At 36.3% G+C, this 21,731-nt stretch overlaps 1 protein-coding gene across 4 annotated transcripts in view; it reads left to right on the forward strand.

Moving 5' to 3' along the window:
* GRID2 (glutamate ionotropic receptor delta type subunit 2) overlaps positions 1-21,731 on the forward strand; it is a 1,427,475-nt gene that overhangs the window by 262,623 nt on the left and 1,143,121 nt on the right. For all 4 annotated transcript variants that reach the window (XM_082461676.1, XM_082461678.1, XM_082461677.1 and 1 more), the window contains exon 2: positions 11,577-11,732. In XM_082461676.1, the coding sequence (XP_082317802.1) occupies positions 11,577-11,732 (156 nt within the window). The remainder of the gene's footprint in view (positions 1-11,576; positions 11,733-21,731) is intronic.

Raw genomic sequence — 21,731 nt, forward strand, 5'->3', positions numbered from 1 at the left:
TCTATGAAGCCATCTGGTCCTGGGCTTTTGTTTGTTGGAAGATTTTTAATCACAGTTTCATTTTCAGTGCTTCTGATTGGTTTGTTCATATTTTCTATTTCTTCCTGGTTCAGTCTCAGCAGGTTGTGCATTTCTAAAAATTTGTCCGTTTCTTCCAGGTTGTCCATTTTATTGGCATAGAGTTGCTTGTAGTAATCTCTCATGATCCTCTGTATTTCTGCAGTGTCAGTTGTTACTTTTCCTTTTTCATGTCTAATTCTATTGATTTGAGTCTTCTCCCTTTTTTTCTTGATGAGTCTGGGTAATGGTTTATCAATTCTGTTTATCTTCTCAAAGAACCAGCTTTTAGTTGTATTGATCTTTGCTATCATTTCCTTCATTTCTTTTTCATTTATTTCTGATCTGATCTTTATGATTTCTTTCCTTCTGCTAACTTTGGGGTTTTTTTTGTTCTTCTTACTCTATTGCTTTAGGTGCAAGGTTAGGTTGTTTATTTGAGATGTTTCCTGTTTCTTAAGGTAGGATTGTAGTGCTATAAGCTTCCCTCTTAGAACTGATTTTGCTGCATCCCACAGGTTTTGGGTCCTCGTGTCTCCATTGTCGTTTGTTTCTAGGTATTTTTTGATTTCCTCTTTGATTTCTTCAGTGATCACTTGGTTATTAAGTAGTGTATTGTTTAGCCTCCATGTGTTTGTATTTTTTACAGATCTTTTCCTGTAATTGATATCTAGTCTCATAACGTTGTGGTCGGAAAAGATACTTGGTACGATTTCAATTTTCTTAAATTTACCAAGGCTTGATTTGTGAACCAAGATATGATCTATCCTGGATAATGTTCCATGCGCACTTGAGAAGAATGTGTATTCTGTTGTTTGTGGATGGAATGTCCTATAAATATCAATTAAGTCCATCTTGTTTAATGTATCATTTAAAGCTTGTGTTTCCTTATTTATTTTCATTTTGGATGATCTGTCCATTGGTGAAAGTGGGGTGTTCAAGTCCCCTACTATGACTGTGTTACTGTCGATTTCCCCTTTATGGCTGTTAACATTAGCCTTATGTATTGAGGTGCTTCTATGGGGGGTGCATAAATATTTACAATTGTTATGTCTTCTTCTTGGATCGATCCCTTGATCATTATGTAGTGTCCTTCTCTTTCTCTTGAAATAGCCTTTATTTTAAAGTCTATTTTGTCTGATATGAGAATTGCTACTCCAGCTTTCTTTTGATTTCCATTTGCATGGAATACCTTTTTCCATCCCCTCACTTTCAGTCTGTATGTGTCCCTAGGTCTGAAGTGGGTCTCTTGTAGACAGCATATATACAGGTCTTGTTTTTGTATCTATTCAGCCAGTCTATGTCTTTTGGTGGGAGCATTTAATCCATTTACATTTAAGGTAATTATTGATATGTATTTTCCTATTCCCATTTTCTTAATTGTTCTGGGTTTGTTATTGTAAGTGTTTTCCTTCTCTTGTGTTTCCTGCCTAAAGAAGTTCCTTTAGCATTTGTTGTAAAGCTGGTTTGGTGGTGCTGGACTCTCTCAGCTTATGCTTGTCTGTAAAGGTTTTAATTTCTCCATCAAATCTGAATGAGATCCTTGCTGGGCAGAGTAATTTTGGTTGTAGATTTTTCTCCTTCATCACTTTAAATATGTCCTGCCACTCCCTTCTGGCTTGCAGAGCTTCTGCTGAAAGATCAGCTGTTAACCTTATGGGGATTCCCTTGTGTGTTATTTGTTGTTTTTCCCTTGCTGCTTTTAATATGTTTTCTTTGTATTTAATTTTTGATAGTTTGATTAATATGTGTGTTGGCATGTTACTCCTTGGATTTATCCTGTGTGGGACTCTCTGTGCTTCCTGGACTTGATTAACTATTTCCTTTCCCATATTAAGGAAGTTTTCGACTATATCTCTTCAAATTTTTTCTCAGTCCCTTTCTTTTTCTCTTCTTCTTTTGGGACCCCTATAATTCGAATGTTGGTGCATTTAATGTTGTCCCAGAGTTCTCTGAGATTGTCCTTAGTTCTTCTCATTCTTTTTTCTTTATTCTGCCCTGCGGTAGTTATTTCCACTATTTTTTCTTCCAGGTCACTTATCCGTTCTTCTGCCTCAGTTATTTTGCTATTGATCCCTTCTAGAGAATTTTAAATTTCATTTATTGTGTTGTTCATCATTGTTTGTTTGCTCTTTAGTTCTTCTAGGTCCTTGTTAAACGTTTCTTGTATTTTCTCTATTCTATTTCCAAGATTTTGGATCATCTTTACTATCATTATTCTGAATTCTTTTTCAGGTAGACTGCCTATTTCCTCTTCATTTATTAGGTCTGGTGGGTTTTTACCTTGCTCCTTCATCTGCTGTGTGTTTTTCTGTCTTCTCATTTTGCTTAACTTACTGTGTTTGGGGTCTCCTGTTCGCAGGCTGCAGGTTCATAGTTCCCGTTGTTTTTGGTGTCTGTCCCCAGTGGGTAAGTTTGGTTCAGTGGGTTGTGTAGGCTTCCTGGTGGTGGGGAGTAGTGCCTATGTTCTGATGGATGAGACTGGATCTTGTCTTTCTGGTGGGCAGGTCCACATCTGGTGGTGTGTTTTGGGGTGTCTGTGACCTTATTATGATTTTAGGCAGCCTCTCTGCTAATGGATGGGACTGTGTTCCTGTCTTGCTAGGTGTTTGGCATAGGGTGTCCAGCACTGTAGCTTGCTGGTCATTGAGTGAAGCTGGGTCATGGCGTTGAGGTGGAGATCCCTGGGAGATTTTCACCGTTTGATATTACGTGGAGCTGGGAGGTCTCTTGTGGACCAGTGTCTTGGAGTTGTCTCTCCCACCTCAGAGACACAGCCCTGATGCCTGGCTGGAGCACCAAGAGCCTTTCATTCACACGGCTCAGAATAAAAGGGAGAAAAAATAGAAAGAAAGAAAGAGGATAAAATAAAATAAAGTAAAATAAAATTAAATAAAGTTATTAAAATAAAAAATAAAAAACAGTTGTTAAGAAAAAAATTTTAGAAAGTAAAAAAAAAAAAAAAAAAGGACGGACAGAATCCTAGCACAAATGGTGAAAGGAAAGCTATACAGACAAAATCACACACAGAAGCATACACCTACACACTCACAAAAAGAGAAAAAGGGGAAAATATATTTGCTCTCAAAGTCCACCTCCTCAGTTTGGGATGATTCGTTGTCTATTCAGGTATTCCACAGATGCAGGTACATCAAGTTAATTGTGGAGCTTTAATCCGCTGCTCCTGAGGCTGCTGGGAGGGATTTCCCTTTCTCTTCTTTGTTCGCACAGCTCCCGGGGGTTTAGCTTTGGATTTGGACCCGCCTCTGCATGTAGGTCGCCTGAGGGCATCTGTTCTTCGCTCAGACAGGACGGGGTTAAAGGAGCAGCTGCTTCGGGGGCTCTGGCTCACTCAGGCGGGGGGAGGGAGCGGTACGGAGGAGGTGGGGCGAGCCTGCGGCGGCAGAGGCGTCGTGACGTTGCAGCAGCCCGAGGCGCGCCATGCGTTCTCCCGGAGATGTTGTCCCTGGATCACGGGACCCTGGCAGTGGCGGGCTGCACAGGCTCCCGGGAGGGGTGGTGTGGAGAGTGACCTGGGCTGGCACACAGGCTTCTTGGTGGCGGCAGCAGCAGCCTTAGCGTCTCATGTCCGTCTCTGGGGTCCGCGCTGATAGCTGTGGCTCGCGCCTGTCTCTGGAGCTCGTTTAGGCAGCGCTCTGAATCCCCTCTCCTCGCGCACCGGGAAACAAAGAGTCAAGAAAAAGTCCCCTGCCCCTTCGGCAGCTCCACACCTTTTCCCGGACCCCTTCCCGCTAGCTGTGGCGCACTAGCCCCCTTCAGGCTGTGTTCACGCCGCCAACCCCAGTCCTCACCCTGGGATCTGACCTCCGAAGCCTGAGCCTCAGCTCCCAGCCCCGCCCGCTCCGGCGGGTGAGCAGACAGGCCTCTGGTTCGGGTGAGTGCTGGTCGGCACCGATCCTCTGTGCGGGAATCTCTCTGCTTTTCCCTCCGCATCCCTGTGGCTGCGCTCTCCTCCGTGGCTCCAAAGCGTCTCCCCTCTGCCACCCATAGTCTCCGCCCGCGAAGGGGCTCCTAGTGTGTGGAAACCTTTCCTCCTTCACAGCTCCCTCCCACTGGTGCAGGGCCCGTCCCTATTCTTTTGTGTCTGCTTTTTCTTTTTTCTTTTGCCCTACCCAGGTACGTGGGGAGTTTCTTGCCTTTTGGGAGGTCTGAGGTCTTCTGCCAGTGTTCAGGAGGTGTTCTGTAGGAGTTGTTCCACATGTAGATGTATTTCTGATGTATCTGTGGGGAGGAAGGTGATCTCCAAGTCTTACTCTTCCGTCATCTTGAAGCCTCTCTAGATAATAAGGTTTTAAGCAGAAATTGATTGTGCAGGGTAATGTTCACGTGTTGATACTTTCTTGTTTTCAGTTTTTAGAATTATTTATTTTAAAAGATATTTGGGGGCTTCCCTGGTGGCGCAGTGGTTGAGAGTCTGCCTGCCAATGCAGGGGACACGGGTTCGAGCCCTGGTCTGGGAGGATCCCACATGCCGCGGAGCAACCGGGCCCGTGAGCCATAATTACTGAGCCTGCGCGTCTGGAGCCTGTGCTCCGCAACAAGAGAGGCCGCGATAGTGAGAGGCCCGCGCACCGTGATGAAGAGTGGCCCTCACTTGCCGCAACTAGAGAAAGCCCTCGCACAGAAACGAAGACCCAACACAGCCATAAATAAATAACTTAAAAAAAAAAAAGATATTTGGTATGTTAGTTATATAAAATGAGATATGCAGACCTCCAGTAATTTTGTCAACTCTGTATGTGGAAAAATTCTTTTTGTTATAGAAGTGCTGGGTCTGGTGGACCCCAGCTAGGTCCTTCCCTTGCCCTGTGTTGCTTGTGCCTATCGAATGAGACCAGGTTCGGCAACGCAGAGCAGAAACTTTATTCCTTGATCGAGGAATGGGGAAGGGAGAGCTCTCAGACCCCTTCTTCTGGGGGAAGGGAAGTGGGAAACTTTTAAGGGTTAAGAGGTGGGTGTGCCATCAGAACCCGGAGAAAGTGGCAATAAGTTCCAGAAACAGCCAAAACATGCACAGACAGTCCTTTAGGCTCTTTTGTGCAGGACACTAATTGTGCTAGCAAAGTGCAAGTCCTCCCTTTCAGAGGAGATCCTAGCATGGTAATGAAGCAAAGGCAACTTTCAGACATTTTGGGTCTCATCTGTACAGATGCTGCCCTGGTGGTCAGGCTGGAGCCAGTTCAGGGCAGTGGACTGTCACCATCTTGGACCTTTCTGCTCAAGCTGATTCTGTGGTTTTGCTTATGTGGCTTCTGCCTTAGTTGTTGTTAAGCAAGCACAGCTGTGGGCATAGACTAACAGATTGTGGTATAGAAAGAAAGTAAGTTAGCCTCTGTACAGGTAAGGGTCTCTTTCTGGTGACACTTCAAGATGTGTATCCAAACCTTTCTCAATATTTTTAGAGGGAATTCTGAGCTAGGTGAAGACATTTTCTTTCTTTCACTACCTTCCCAGCTAAACAATGTTTCCTCTGCTTGCCTCTTTTCTTATTTATAAGATAAAGATGAATTTAAATATTCAAACTAAAAATACAAGTATATGATTAATACTTTGCTGAATAATTTGGAAGTCATGATAATACCTGTGATAATAAATTCACATACAGGTGCATTTGCAATTCTACTTTTGTTCTAATTTAGAATTGGTTGTTACTTTCATTTTTATTCCTATATTTGAATTTAGGTATCCTATTTTACAAGATCATGCCTAACTAATATAAGGAAAGTTTAAACTATTCCTGTTTCTTGAGTATCTAATATATTCAGGTTCTGTTATAGACACTCTAACAGAAATAGGTTCTATAGCCCAGGAAATTATATTTTTCTAAGGAGACGAGGCATATATCCATGGTGGAGACAACACCGTGAATAAAGACATGAAGGTATAAAAGCTTAAAATGTTTTTAAGAGCTATGGATGTGGTCAGGTTAGTAACTTCTTTCTTTCTTTCTTTCTTTTTTATAAATTTATTTATTTATTTATTTTTGGCTGTGTTGGGTCTTCCTTTCTGTGTGAGGGCTTTCTCTAGTTGTGGCGAGCGGGGGCCACTCTTCATCGCGGTGCGTGGGCCTCTCACTATCGCGGCCTCTCTTGTTGCCGAGCACAGGCTCCAGACGCACAGGCTCAGTAGTTGTGGCTCACGGGCCCAGTTGCTCCGCGGCATGTGGGATCTTCCCAGACCAGGGCTTGAACCCGTGTCCCCTGCATTAGCAGGCAGATTCTCAACCACTGCACTACCAGGGAAGCCCCTCTTTATTTATTTTTTAAAATATATGTTTTGGCTGTGTAGGGTCTTTGTTGCTGTGCACAGGCTTTCTCTAGTTGCGGCGAGCGGGGGCTACACTTTGTTGCAGTTCACGGGCTTCTCATTGCGGTGGCTTCTCTTGTTGTGCAGCACAGGCTCTAGGTGTGTGGGCTTCAGTAGTTGCAGTGTGGGGGCTCAGTAGTTGTGGCTTGAGGGCTCTCGAGCATAGGCTCAGTAGTTGTGGCGCACAGGCTTAGTTGTTCTGCAGCACGTGGGATCTTCCCGGACCAGGGATCGAACCCATGTCCCCTGCATTGGCAGGTGGATTCTTAATCATTGCACCACCAGGGAAGTCCCAGGTTAATAACTTCTTACAAATGTTTGTTTTTAACAGGCATATTTGCAAATGCGAATTTTTAGAACATGGTTTTATTAACTTGTACGTATGACCCTTTACAATAGTTAAAAAATTAAGACTTCAACATGTTTTTAATACTACTATAAACTATAATTACTTCCTTTCTAAGACATAAGTAGACAAGGATGATATATTTTGTACTTAAAATCTTGTATGTAGTGCTCACTTCAGCAGCACATATACTAAAATTGGAACGATACAGAGAAGATTAGCATGGCCCCTGCGCAAGGATGACATGCAAATTCGTGAAGCGTTCCATATTTTTCAACAAACACGTGAAAGAATGTTCAACATCAATAATCACTAGAGAAGTGCAAATCAAAACTACAATGAGCTATCATCTCACACCAGTCAGAATGGCCATCATCAAAAAATCTACGAACAATAAATGCTGGAGAGGGTGTGGAGAAAAGGGAACCCTCTTGCACTGTTGGTTGGAATATAAATTGATACAGCCACTATGGAGAACAGTATGGAGGTTCCTTAAAAAAGTAAAAATAGAACTACCATATGACCCAGCAATCCCACTACTGGGCATATACCCTGAGAAAACCATAATTCAAAAAGAGTCATGTACCACAATGTTCATTGCAGCTCTGTTTACAAGAGCCAGGACATGGAAGAAACCTAAGTGTCCATCAACAGATGAATGGATAAAGAAGATGTGGTGCATATATACAATGGAATATTACTCAGCCATAAAAAGAAACAAAACTGAGTTATTTGTAGTGAGGTGGATGGACCTAGAATGTGTCATACAGAGTGAAGTAAGTCAGAAAGAGAAAAACAAATACCATATGCTAACACATATATATGGAATCAAAAAAAAGGTCATGAAGAACCTAGGGGCAAGAAGGGAGTAAAGACGCAGACCTACTAGAGAATGGACTTGAGGTCACGGGGAGGGGGAAGGGTAAGCTGGGACGAAGTGAGAGAGTGGCATGGACATCTATACACTACTAAATGTAAAATAGATAGCTAGTGGGAAGCAGCCGCATAGCACCGGGAGATCAGCTCGGTGCTTTGTGACCACCTAGAGAGGTGGGATACGGAGGATGGGAGGGAGGGAGATGCTAGAGGGAAAAGATATGGGGATATATGTATATGTATAACTGATTCACCTTGTTATAAAGCAGAAACTAACACACCATTTTAAAGCAATTATACTCCAATAAAGATGTTAAAAAAAAAAACAAAAAACTTGTATGTAGACTCACCTGAATATGCCACTCTCTTTGTGTCAGGATAAGTGATGCCTTTTTTCCCTTCCATGGACGGAGCAGATCATCAGTCCCAAATAATGGAAATGACTAATTAAAAATTGGTCTAACGGGAATATTTAGGAGGTATTTGTTCTCTGCCTGTTGCTTGGTTATTCTTCCCTCCAGTTTGGCCAATGCAAAGTGTAAACAGAGTATAATTTGTTGATCAAACACTGTGTGTGTGTCTGTGTGAGTGTGTAAGTGGTGGAAGAATTATTTCATCTTGACAATAAGTTGGATCTGGTTTTCACCTCCAGGTTATAAAATAAAACTGACAGTTAAAATGTGCTAATAAAAATAGCTGGGAAAGAAATAGACGCTGTGTCATCATGTAAGCTATATAGCTATGTATGTTGCATTTGAGAAACTTTAGTTTCAGGAAGTAAATCTAGGATATTTGATGTTAAATTAGACTGCTAATATGTGTGTATTAATACAAATGATAAAGAGATGACATTGCAATACTATTGGAAGTGCATGACATAAGAAAGAACTGTCTTTCCTGAGATTCTTCATGTGGAAATTACAAGGTTGTTTTCAGAATACTTGTGTTTGATACAAAATGCTTCGTTTAACAATACTTTTGTGGTAAAAAGCCAAATTTAAGATGAGAGTTTATAGCTGAAGGAAAAAGTAAATAAATAAATAAGTGTATTTGAAATGTTGGCTAGGATTTCCTGTTCTTTGGTTATGCTGCCTGTGTGCAGTAAGATGAATCATTTCTTTTGTGTACTTCTTTGCTGTTTGCAGAAAGATGAACTGCTTTTTTTGTGCATTTGCTTTCAGTATGTCTTAATTCAGCACAGAAATGACTAATTTCTTATCATTTTGGCAGGTTTCTGCCATTTATTAAGCCGGGTTTAATGTTTAAAGCAATTTTAAGTGTTCTGTCAGGTAATAGTAAAATGCTTCCATTAAAAATGTGTTAGTAATACTCAGCAGAAGTCAATAACATCACCTGCTATAAAAAAAGTTTGATTAGAAACTTTTCTAAAAGACCCATTTAGAACCCATGACAAGCTGAAACATCTCTATATAAACATACGTCACTTCTTTGCGAATAGACATTTAGATTATCTGGTTTAAAACAAATTGGTTATTTCAGCTCCAATTATAGCACATTTATATCACACTTCCTAAAAAGCTGATAAAGAAATTTTTATATCCCAGTCTGATAATATTAGATTTCAGTGTAAGGATTAACTTAGATTCTCATAAATATTATCACAAATTAAAATGAGTCTTCATGAATGTGAATTAAAATTATCAAGATAAATCTAAAATTTATTGCCTAAATATTAGTTTATAAAGTATATTTCTAATTCAGGTGACAGGATAGGTCAGAAATTAATGTCTATTACATATGTTGATTACATCAATAAAATATTAATAGTCTGGGTATTAGCTATATAATAGTGTAATTAAGAAATAATTTATGTATCAGTTTAAAAAATTTCTTCACCCTTTTCTCATGTTCTTAGCCATGGCAGGTATTCAAATACATAGGAAACGTAAAGGAAGCATTTAAAAAGGCTGGTCAAAGTAGTCAATGAATCCATGCAAACATAGAAGAGCAGTGGTAAGAGAAAGCCAAGCTGACACAGTAAGCCTATTAGACACTCTGCCTTCTCTAGCAAAAAGTAATCATTGCTTGCTTTCCCATGGTGAAGCCACATAGGGTGGAGAGGTCAAAAGTAACTTGCCACACTTGTCAATAATGGACATAGATTCATCCTTGCTTTATCATGAATTGACTCTAATAATGCATGTTTAATATCATAATTATCTTTTGCTAGAAGACTTGGGGCTTCAGCTACAGAATTATTAAATCAACAAAATTGATAGATGTAAAGTGTGTCTGCTTCTGTTTATACATATATGTGTATTTGTGTGTATGTGTAAACATCTACATGCATATTTGTGTTTGCATGTATAGTGTGTTTATCTTTTCATATGTGTATATAATACCTGTATTATATTTATATGTGGAAAAAAGTCATTTTTATATACACATAATTTTATTTTTTCACACTGTAATGAATATAGTCAAGAAACATGTATTATGTGTATATGGATGTGTATGTGGATATGTACATATATAGTTATTCCTTTATCATGTTATTGACCCTGAGGTATATATCTCTTTTTGTCAACAGGGTCTTCATTAGGTTTATTCAAAAATACAAAAAGTACATTGTCCCAATGATTTATGATTAAAAAGTAAATAATTTAAAAATGTGTGCTTGCTTAGAACTGGAAGAGTCAGAATGAATGCAAATAAAGTATGCATGGCCAGATGGGAAAGAAACTCCAGATATGCTGTAAAGTCAGAATCCCTGTTAGAACACTTTTATGTCTTTTGGGTGCAATCCTGGAAGGCAGTATCCCATAGTGATGTAAAGCAAGGATGTTGGAGTAAGGAGGTAAAAGCTCTGGCCCTTGTTGTGGAACCTTAGGCATATTTCTTGCATGGAATCTTAATTTTAAAAACTGTATGTGTGTGTAGTAGTGTACATATCACATAGTTATTTTAAGGATTAAATTAAATACTGTAATATGAAGAAAATAATAGAACATGTTAAGCTTTGTTTGGATTATATTACAGTATTTAAAAAAAGAAAACACTAGCATGTATTGAGACATATTTAGTTACCACAATTTACTTACATTTCGCAGGCATAGTATCATTTAATACAGTTAATAATCCTTACAGATGGATATTATTTTTACTATTAGATATTACAGATGATAAATGTGGAGTTTAGAATTTGAATCCCTTGCTCAAGGTCATGTACTTAACAAATGTCAGAGTCAGGATTTGTAATCAGTTTACTCTTAGAACTGGGATGTTTAATCAATACACTGACAAACACACAGTCAAATAAAAGTTAGCCACAACTCTTTTCATCATCATCATCATTATTACATATGAAGGAAAAATGCCATAATTATTCACTAGAACTTATGTTAGTTCTTCAGGAAATATGTCTCCATTACTTCTGCTCAGAGATTTGTATGTCTCTAAATTTTTAATAAATATTATTGAATTTACTATTGTAAAAGATACTGAAACTCTTGTTCAAAAAAAAACACAAAAAGAAAGAAAGGAAAGAAGGAAGGAAATAAAGAGAAAAAGTAAATTAAGATCATTATAGAAATTTGATTCCTATTTACTTTATGAATGGACTCTCAGAAAATTTCCTGATTTTTCCCCTATTATTCAGAAAAGAAAATTCTAAAAGTTATGAATTCTTAAAGATCTCATGACATGAGACATTCAGTGTATTTAACCACTTTGTCCTGCAAAGGCTTTTTGTATTTATTATAATGTCTTCCCGATACTCTTCCAGCAAAACACTTTGATGTACTATTCATCATTTCCATTTGGGAGAACTAACTGCATTCCTGCTTAGCTCTCACACTGCTTCCAGTACAATGTGTTTCAGTAATAAATAAAGTGCATGCTTTAAGTGAAAGTATACGTTTTTCAATTCATAAGTCTCTTTGGCGTAACTCCGGAGGGCATGACAGAATATTTATGTTATTGTTTAATGGCGATACTCACTTCTTTCTAGGAGCAATTTTTGATGAATCTGCCAAAAAGGATGATGAGGTGTTTCGCACGGCAGTTGGCGACCTCAACCAGAATGAGGAGATCTTACAGACTGAGAAAATCACATTTTCGGTGACGTTTGTTGATGGCAACAACCCTTTTCAAGCAGTTCAAGAAGGTAAGGTCCATCAGCACTCCACTTTTTATTTTGTTTGTTTCTTTGGTTCAATTCAAATGGCAATGAAATTAAAAATTTTAAATGCCATTAAACATGGACATCATTTTTGCATCTTTGCTGCATTGCTTTTCTTTTAGAGTATTTGGTAAATTTTAATCCTGTATTCCACTTCTGAAAGGGCAGAGTGTGGAAAGTTATTGTTTTACTTGAAATATAATATGAAAATGGTCATAAATATTTATAATATAAACTTTACAACATTTTATGACTTCAGTGTAAATGAAGCATCCTTAAAAATACGACTTTCTATCTGAATTTTTACTTTTGTCTTCTTTGAGGTAAGATAAGAAAGGAATTTATGTACTTACTTAAATTTACTTAAAAATAAATTTAAGTAAATTTATTTACCTCCTTCTTTGAGAAGGAAGTTTTCCTTCTCAAAAGTTTTCCTTTTGAGAAGGAAAACTTTCAGAGACTACATACAAATCAAAGATTTTGTGCTGGGATCCTAACATACTGACCTAGGCTATAAATTTTTTACTCTCTACAATGTGCCAAATATTAAAGCACTTTTCTCCATTCTCTCTGTATACTTGAGTGAATTAAAATTTTTCATAGGTACAAAGTCATACAAATACAAATTATTTTTATTATACTGGAAGATCATTTATATGAACAAAGGTTTTGATTGAAAGATCATACACTAATAAAATTCTAGTTTTGATGCTATTATTCTAATGAAATATTTAGCCTTTTGATTGGCAAAGTAATCATTGTCCATGAAAGTATTTGTTGTTAATCTGTTTTATATTTTATTGTGATAATATATGTAGACTAAAGATACTAATACAAAATTAATTTAGTTAAATGAAACATTTATTAAAAACTTAAAGAGGATTTGGCAGAAGAAAATATAGACAAGATATTAAATGGAGTAAAGTTTGGCAGGAAACTTTTTAAAGAAAAGTATTGAAGAGGTAAGGAAGATAAATGTTTTTAATTTAATGTATCTGCATGATATACAGGTAACCTTTTTTGGAATGTGTTTTTGATCAGTGGCATTGGCTACTATCAAAGCTTATTTATGCTTATTTCTGTCAGTAAGGGAATGGTTAGAATGATTAGTGGTCTAATGGATTTTACTTCTTATTAATTTGATGGAGTGAAAAAATATTATTTTAATAAAATGAACAGAAATGTTTTAAGTAAAAGTTGTTTTGCCATAAAATAGGTTGTTCATATTAATATGATGGAATTTTAATTTTAATAAGTAAACATCAATTAAAAAAATCAGATTAATAGAAGCACCCAGTTATTTTCTTACATTTTAAGTCAGAATTATCCTGGGAATTTGTAACTTTAAATCATGGTTATGTTGATAAATTTTCTATAGAAATGTTTAAAAGCTGTCTAAATTAATGTTAGAATTCATAAAGCAGTCTGCAAAAACAATAAAGTAGAAATTGTGGAAAATACCCAATAATGTAAAAGAATATATGCACTAAGAAGTATATATTATTCTTTAAAAGAAGTATCTATGATATTTCTTTCTCAACTGTTAGTTTTATTGACTGGAATGAGAGCAGGAAAAAATTAGGACTGACTGACTTTTGTGACTGTCTTCTTATTAACTACATATTAATAATTGTAAATTAACTTTGAAGACGTGCTAAAATATTCATGCTTTTAAAAAATCCACTTTGACTGAAAAAATGTGGATAAAGCAATGAAAAAAATACAATGAGCAGAAGGGAATTAGAAAGACTGAATAAATATGACCCTCACACCTTTTTAGAGACTACAATTTGAAAAACAAAGACAATTTTTAAAGTACCACAGGTAATCTGTTTACATATTGCTTTGTGTAGCCATTCTGCTGCCAACTAAATTCTGGAAACAAAAATTTCTCTCAAAAGAACTATTGTGACTTGAAAGAATTTGTGGATTGAAAGAAAATTGAGAGAGTAAATAAGTTTTAAGTTTCCAAGATAGAGACAGCTAGATATTTGTCAAGAAAGAATGAAGAGCTTGACAATTTGCCTGATGGGTTTTGATACTAACAGGATGTTCTGGACCAGTTATTTTGATGGTCTGCTCTAGCTAATGAATCTGAAATAAGTTCTAGGAAAGTCTGGAGCTAATTTGTTTCTCCATTCAATATCAAGAAAGATCTCAGCTAATTTTAGAAGTAAAAATAATTCTTTCTAGAGCTCTCATTGTAATTGATTAGTTTGCAAAAATAAGGGAAAATATTCAACTGAAAGAGAACAAAAAAGTATTCCGGAGTATTTTCTTAAATGTTTTGAGGAAGTATTTTAGAAGAAAACTTCAACTGAACCATCAAAGATGGCCAACTTTTCTATCATCATATCTTGGCTGCAATACCATTAAAATCTATAATAGAGGTCCTTAAATCAGCTTATTTGTTTTTTACATTCTAAAGATGGACACGAGATTCAGTGATATCATTATTACCGATTGTTTATGCATTGGCATTCCTGATGAACATCTAAAAATTCATGGTTTTGAGCATGGTTTTGCTGTGATATATACTATTTATGTTCGTGGGTTTTAGATGGCATGGTTAGTAGAAAAATACCAATCTAGTTGATCAGCAGCGGTTGCATTGTATAATCCACTCAGTTCGTTCATCCTTGGTTTTCCTCATCTATAGTGAAGAAATTAGAACATAAATGATGTATTTTTAAGGTGAATTTCATCTCTATAGATGAGATGTTGCACAAATCTTTAGAACAAATTTCCAGATTTAGATTCTTAAAGGATTATAGAAATTATAATTATTCAGTTTCTCTTTAGAGAAGTCTTCACATTGCTGAAGTTGCCTTCTAGTTTTTTATGTGGCTGACTTCAAAATTGATTAAAGGATATATGGTAGCTGTCCTTTGTTCTGCTACCTCATCCAACTATTGACAGCAACCCGAAGAACTCATTACTATCACCGAAATCCAGAAAGGGTCTTTTGCAGGTTCAGTTGACCTGGACCAAAGTAGCTGTTGCTAGATTTCTCTCCTTACATCTCTTTTGTAGATTGTTTCCTCTGTGGGACCTATATACTGGATATAACATAGATACACAAATGGCTGATGTGAAAGGCACTTCTGTTTCTACTGAAAGCAATAGCAATCGCTTATATTGTTAGCACTTAACTGAGACCAACACCACTATGGGCCATGAAAGGTGGGGATTTATAAGAAAATAAGGTCAGGGAATGTAAGGAGAATGCATTTGTAAAAATGTTCACATTGGAAGGTGAATACAGAAATATGACTGCATGTATAATTCTTGCATACATCAGATGTATCAGGAGGGATGTTAAGCACTGTTGATATAGAATGGCAAGATTCAGTTAAAACATTTTGAAATAATTATTAGGAAAACTACCTAAAAATGAAATGCATAGTGAAAAGAGTGTAAGGATGGATTTATACTGTAGAGTCACAAATGATTCTATTTGAAAGAAAAAGGAGTAACTATCATAATTTTTCTCCTTTCTGCCATGATAAACAATATAGTTATAAAAGCTGCTTTTAATACAAAAAGCAGTCATGATTGAGATTGCTCATCTTCCAAGTTGCAGCCTGGTGCACCTTTAACTTACTCCTTTGCACACCAGGACGTGAACATTGATTGCTCCCAAAGAGTCTTGTAAAAATAGACATCTCACTTTAATACAGTGATGATTTCAGTTGGATTTGCCTCATATATCTTACAAAATAAAACTACTGTTAAGTGTAAAACAATAAGACTGCTTTTATTTATGATTTCTGAAATCAGTCTCATTTCTTTATGTTTAATATACACGTATCCGTGTCATGTGTGTAAAAGGGATAACAGAAGAGTAGCAGAGCCATAAGCAGTATAAAGAAATCTAAGTAGGAAAAAGCACGTCTCTGAAACACATCACAATTCATTGTGAATATTTCTGGTGCCCTAGGCTAAATCTGAGTTCAAAGAAGATGTAAATGTAAAAGAATGATTTATGTGGCTGCACTATTTGATGCTTTATTCCACGGCTTAGTCTCATAATTTATATTTCTCTCTGCTTTAATAGGATATTTTTACTGTGATAAAAAAATCTGCTAATTCCAAAATTCTTAGATTGGATTCTGCAACTTTCCTAGCATAGGTTTGCAGTGTGTATACCTCATCAGCCAGTGTTTCCTGGACCAATTTTGATAACTCCAATTTCAGCTTATTTTTTGAATTGTCTGACAACTGAACTTGAAAATTAGTGGCTCCAGGAACCAAGAAAAAATCTCTGAACATCCTGTAGTTATAATTCTTCTCATTCATTCATTTGTTCATTTTTCCCATTTTTTCATTCCTTCTTCCCTTTCCACATCAAGGCCAGTGTCGTACTTTGTCTCTAGACCCAACGCTCTTTATGTAACTGGTGCCTAGCTACACGTGCGAAGGGGTAGAGGAATAGTGTTGCAGCTGACCGGCCATCTTCAGACACTCACAAAGCAGGAGGGATTCTCGATGTACATTTGGTGGCTGTCTGGACCACCTGATTCTCTCCATGAGTCTGGGATGTTTAGGTTGGTCAGTTCCCCAGTGCCAAGTTCTGGATCACTTTTCTCCCTACCGCCACTTTCTAAGGACTGGCCTATAAGATCTGGATTCAGAATCTGCTTATTGTGTGATCTTTAGTACTTATTATCAATGTAGTATTAAAATATAAAGAATTCTATATCTGTTAGGGACAACTCAGGCATGCATTCTTTTAATTATCTCATACTATGCCTTTCCGTTAAAGAATTGCCCATCAGGAAGGATTAAAATAATATGTATTGGGAATCTAATTTTGAGGGTACCCAGTGAAATCAATCTATCCAAATACTTATTAAAAACCTATTACTGTTCCAAGATTGGGCCAGCTACAATAGGAGATAGCAAATGAGAGGAAAGAATGTCTGCCTGCAGGAAGCGTAAACATGTACCTGAGGTGGGCTGTGGATTTTTAGAGCATGAAAAGACATTATGTCGTGGCCTTCTACGTATAACTTGTGTTTTTAATTGTGTTAATAGTAGAAAGAAACATGATGTTCTAGATTTTTAAAACATTTCTTTTTCAGAAAAGAGAGGGAATTTCTTTTTTAAAGAAATTCAGTATTTTTAATATAATTTTATTGAAGATACACATTGCAAAGCTAAATTTTATTCTTTTTTCTGTGATTTATTGTTGTACTCCCGTATTGGTAAGCCTTTCCCTTAAGTCATTCAATACCACACTTTTAAAGTAACAGATCTCTATTACTATGAATAGATTGAAACACAGATATTTATAGGTCTTTATATCATAATTTTATAGCCTTTCTGCTTTGGGGTCTTTTACCTACGATCTACAATTGTGTACTGTTGTGTAAGTTACCTCATAAAATATATATTTTAGCAATGTGTGCTGCTCTGGATCTTGTTTTATTTAGAAGAATCTTTAGCAGCTTTCTATGAAAGCTGTGTTTAATGGAAGTAAAGATGTATTCTTTGGTTGTTGCTTAAGTGTTCTTTCTTTCTACCAAATATTTTTCTTGTAATAATATCATACCCCTTTCTTCTGTTCTCTTGCTACCTCTATAGATAGAATGCATGATTATGGAAGCATAATTCAGTTTTTAATCGGCCTTTTATGATACTGATTTGGTAAAAGAATCACCTATGTGTCATCAAGTGACTCGGAATATATGGCTTATGAGGTTCAAAACCACACTTATGTACACTCTGCAATTGTAATGAGTCATAAAAATAGTTTGTTCATGTTGACAAACCAAAAATGACTTAACTATATTCAGAATTTAAAAACTACTATCAGTAATATCCAACTTTCACATGATCCAGCCTACTTGCTTAATTTGAGAACAAAAGTAATCCGACTTTCTATTTTAACATTTAACAACTTATTTTTGCATGTACTTGGCAAGTATTGTTAGATTTATGGGAATCACATTATGCATAGTCTTGTAGTATCCATACAATATTTTGTCAAATTATTTTGTAATTTTCAAAAGAATCATCATTGAAACACTTGCTTTTAAAAGCAGGACACACAAGCCAATGTGCAATAGGTAATTGCATATTCTGGGAAAAAAAGAATGACTCAGCAAGTACTTTTGGGGTGCCTCTAAGCTTTCAGCCTTGAGCAAATCACTGTGTATAATGCTGTGCTCTCCACTGGCTGCCTTATAATCTTAACACAGTTAGCTTAACCTTTATTATCATGTGTTAGATCCTGACCTACAAGTGCTCCTCTTCCTTTTGACGTCCCATTACAGTGATTTGTAAAAACTCCTCATTCATCCCCTTTTTGATCCTTGATTCTTCATATTGTACTATGTTCACTCACAATATCTACATTTGGTTCAGTATGTGCTTTAATTTGATACCATTTATACTGCTTGGGGGAGAAAAACATGGCAGTTAAGCGCATGGGCCATGGAATTAGATAAATCTGCCTTTATATGAATGCTGCTTCATCTCTTATTACCTGTGGGACCTTGAACACACCTATTGTATCTGAGCCTCAATTTATTCATAAAATGGGGATAAATACATACTCCATAGGAATACTATGATCATGTGATTGTTGTATGATGAGTACATGGGGTAACAATTGTGGTTTGTTCCTCTACTAATCTAAATGCATTTTAATAATAGTGGAGTACATGATGACTTAGCACCATTGCATGTGTCCATCATAAATTTATATACCTTCCCAAACATCCTTTACCACATGTATTGGTAGTTCCCATGCATACCATTGGTAATACTAAGCTTAATAACTGCCTAGTCAGTGTCTTTTATTTTCCCCCTTGTTGTTCCTTATCAAGATCCCGCATGCTAGCGCTGAAAAAATGTTATATAAATTAAATGCTTCTGCTTTTTTCTGTCTTCAGGGGATAGTTGTGCTAGTCAGCACAGGAAGATGAGAATTACACTTGTAGTGTAATTTATTTGGCAAATAGTAGTGATATTGCAACATGTGTACTTAGGGTTGGGAGGATTTAAAATACCTTGTTACCATTTCTGGGAAGTAGAGAAAGCCTGTGGGGACCAAATTAAAGCTTTCTGATGATTTGTGTAGGCTTAATACAATCAGTGAAGTAAATAAGGCACTGAGTCATAACTAAATGGAATTCAGTTGTAGAGAGGCATAATGTTGTAGAAGAGTGATATACGTGAAGGTCAAATATAGAAATGAATTCAAGGAAAACTTTATACTTTGAGAGGTGCATCATCTCTGGTATTTTGAGTTTATTTCTGACATGATTGTTTAAAAGGTTACCTTTCTATGTTCTGCACTTTTTTATTTCAATATGGGCAAATATTAACTCTAAAAACTTGATCACTGGTTTCTTTGAATTTCCAGTATTTTCTTCAGTAACTCATAATATCATGTTATTTTCTCAGGAATTCATGGCTCATTTCAAGACATATTTGCTTTTTGGTCCCTGATAGACTAATATAATATGATAATAAGAATGGCTAAGCTGATTCTTTAAGCTGTATTTTCAAACATAAAAAAGACTTAAAAACATAGAAAAGACATAAAATGTCTATTATACATGAGGAATATGTTTCAAAGTAAAAAATACATATGTTTTCTCAGAATTTTTTTTTGGGAAAAAAACTGTTCTACAAATCAAAGTCAGATATGATCTTTGTATAGAAAATGTTTTTGAATAGAATGACTGAATAATCAGTGATAATTTTTGTACCTTACTTTTGAATTTACACTTATATAAAATCAAACAGAATATGTTGAGGTGGTCCTGTGTGCTTATTCATATTATTAAAACTGAGCACGGTGTAGGTAGCTCTGATGATAGAAAGTTACTAGGGGATTAAAAAAAAAAAGGTGACACATTCTTATTGGTCAAAGAGAAACTGACACATCAGCCTCATTCTGTGTGCTCCCAAATCCTGTTCTTATTCTGCTACATTAATTTGTCAATAATCTTTATGTTTGAAATTTTTGAGTTTATCTTTTTATTGTTTTGAATTTCTAGGTAATTTTGCCCAGTTTAAAGGAGTTTTACCTCTATATTAACTCATAATATATATACATTTATATATGCACACCCATACAAATACATATGCTTATATTAAACTATATATTAAACTATGTCTATATGTTATATACCATATATGCCATACATGCCATCATATATACAAATGTGTATATGATATATATATACCATATATGTTATATATATTATATCTCTATCTATCTATCTCAAAATAAGTTCACCAAGCACTTCTTTCTTGTGGTAATCCTTCCAAAGTTGACTCATGCTTTTCGTGGGTAATTTTAACCCCCTATTTACTATATCTGTTACAGTGGAACAAGGCAGGTTTGTTGTTAAACCACCATTATTCATTATCAAAAATTTATGCCAGGGCTCCATGAGAGCACAGAATGAATCACTAGTTTACACTTCCTTTCCTTGGAAATTGCTTAAACCTTAAATATGAGAAGGGGAGACCAACTGGAAGAAAACTATGAATCACCAAGAACAATTCATTATTCTTTAAAAAATGAAAATGACAAGTGTTCATTTATTTGTAAGATACATTTAATGCACGAGTCAGTACACTGTATTAGGAGTTTATACAGATGAGTGAGATAAATTAACCTCAAGCACCCAAGGAATTTATAATCTAGTAAGAGAGATATACAAAAAGAGCTAAAGAAGCAAATAAATATTCTTTTTTTTAAAAGGGTAGAATGGCATAAAGCAAAGCAGATGATACTATGGTGATACTATGATAACAAATAACAGGTGGGCTGTGTGTGTGTGTGTGTGTGTGCAGGGCTGTGTGTGTGTGTGTGTGTGCAGTTTAAAACCAGGAGTTCATTTTTGATGGAGTGATTATGGAAAATACAAAAAGGAACATTTATGCTAAGATTTGAAGTTTACAAGTAGCTAGCCATGCAGATAAGAGGAAATAGCATTCCAGGCAATTACATATGAGAAAACCATTTGGAGGCAGGGCTTGCTCCATGTGTTTGAGGGATTTGATTATCTTTTGAACACTCAAGTTTTTATTCTGTTGCTTTGCAAATGTTTATTTCCATCAGTGAAGTCATTATTTGCTGGGTAGCAATGTTATTCATGAGTTCATTACCCAAATCTGCTTCAGTTTTTCCCTTTGGAAATGGAGTGTGTTCTAAAGGAAATTCTGATGGTCCTGCGGGTCTCACTGACATCTGGGGCGTGGGGATGTCATTCTTGAACCCCTTTGGGATTTGAAATTCACCTGTCTGTAACTGATTTTGATTATAGGTATGGAAACATTTGGGCTTTTCATATAAGTGAAAAGGAAAAAGGAATGAGACGAAATATTAAAAAAGAAAGAATTTTACTCAATTTTCTTGGTCTTTTAATACAGAGTAACGCACGAAAGAAACATCATTTTGTGGCTTTTATATTTGCTGTATACTCTTGACAAAAGAGCCTCATTTGGAAAGCCCAAGAATGAGACGTGGCATTTACTTATAGCTTATTATATTCCATGAGCTGTTAGAAGTGCTTCATTTTTTTCACCTAATCTTTAGACTGCCTTATAAGCTATAAGGCAGTATAAGCTACTCTTACTAGCTTTTGACAGATGAAGAAACTGAGATACAGTTAGGTGAGCTAACTGGTCACATTTGAAACCTTTAAAATAGTTCCTGGATTACTCTGGTTTCTGTTTAAGAATGCTAATTGGGAGTCCCAGACATATATCAGTGGGGGGAGGGGAGTGAGTTCAGGGTATGTATTTTCTGTCTTCTGTGTGAGGTCACCTTGAGCTGGGTGTTTACCTCAAACCAAAGTCACGCTTTTCTGAAGGCAGCCTGCTCTTTGTCACTCTTATTCAGGACTCCACAAATTTCTCTCCTCTCTATCCTCTGGGCCTAGGACTGGTTACTACCTCACTGCTACGACCTCTGAATTCTTGTACTACTCCTCATTTTTCTGCTGCATCCCACCCATA

The sequence above is a fragment of the Balaenoptera physalus genome (assembly GCF_965194825.1).
Source record: "Balaenoptera physalus genome assembly, chromosome: 5".
Classification (NCBI taxonomy): Eukaryota; Metazoa; Chordata; class Mammalia; order Artiodactyla; family Balaenopteridae; genus Balaenoptera; species Balaenoptera physalus.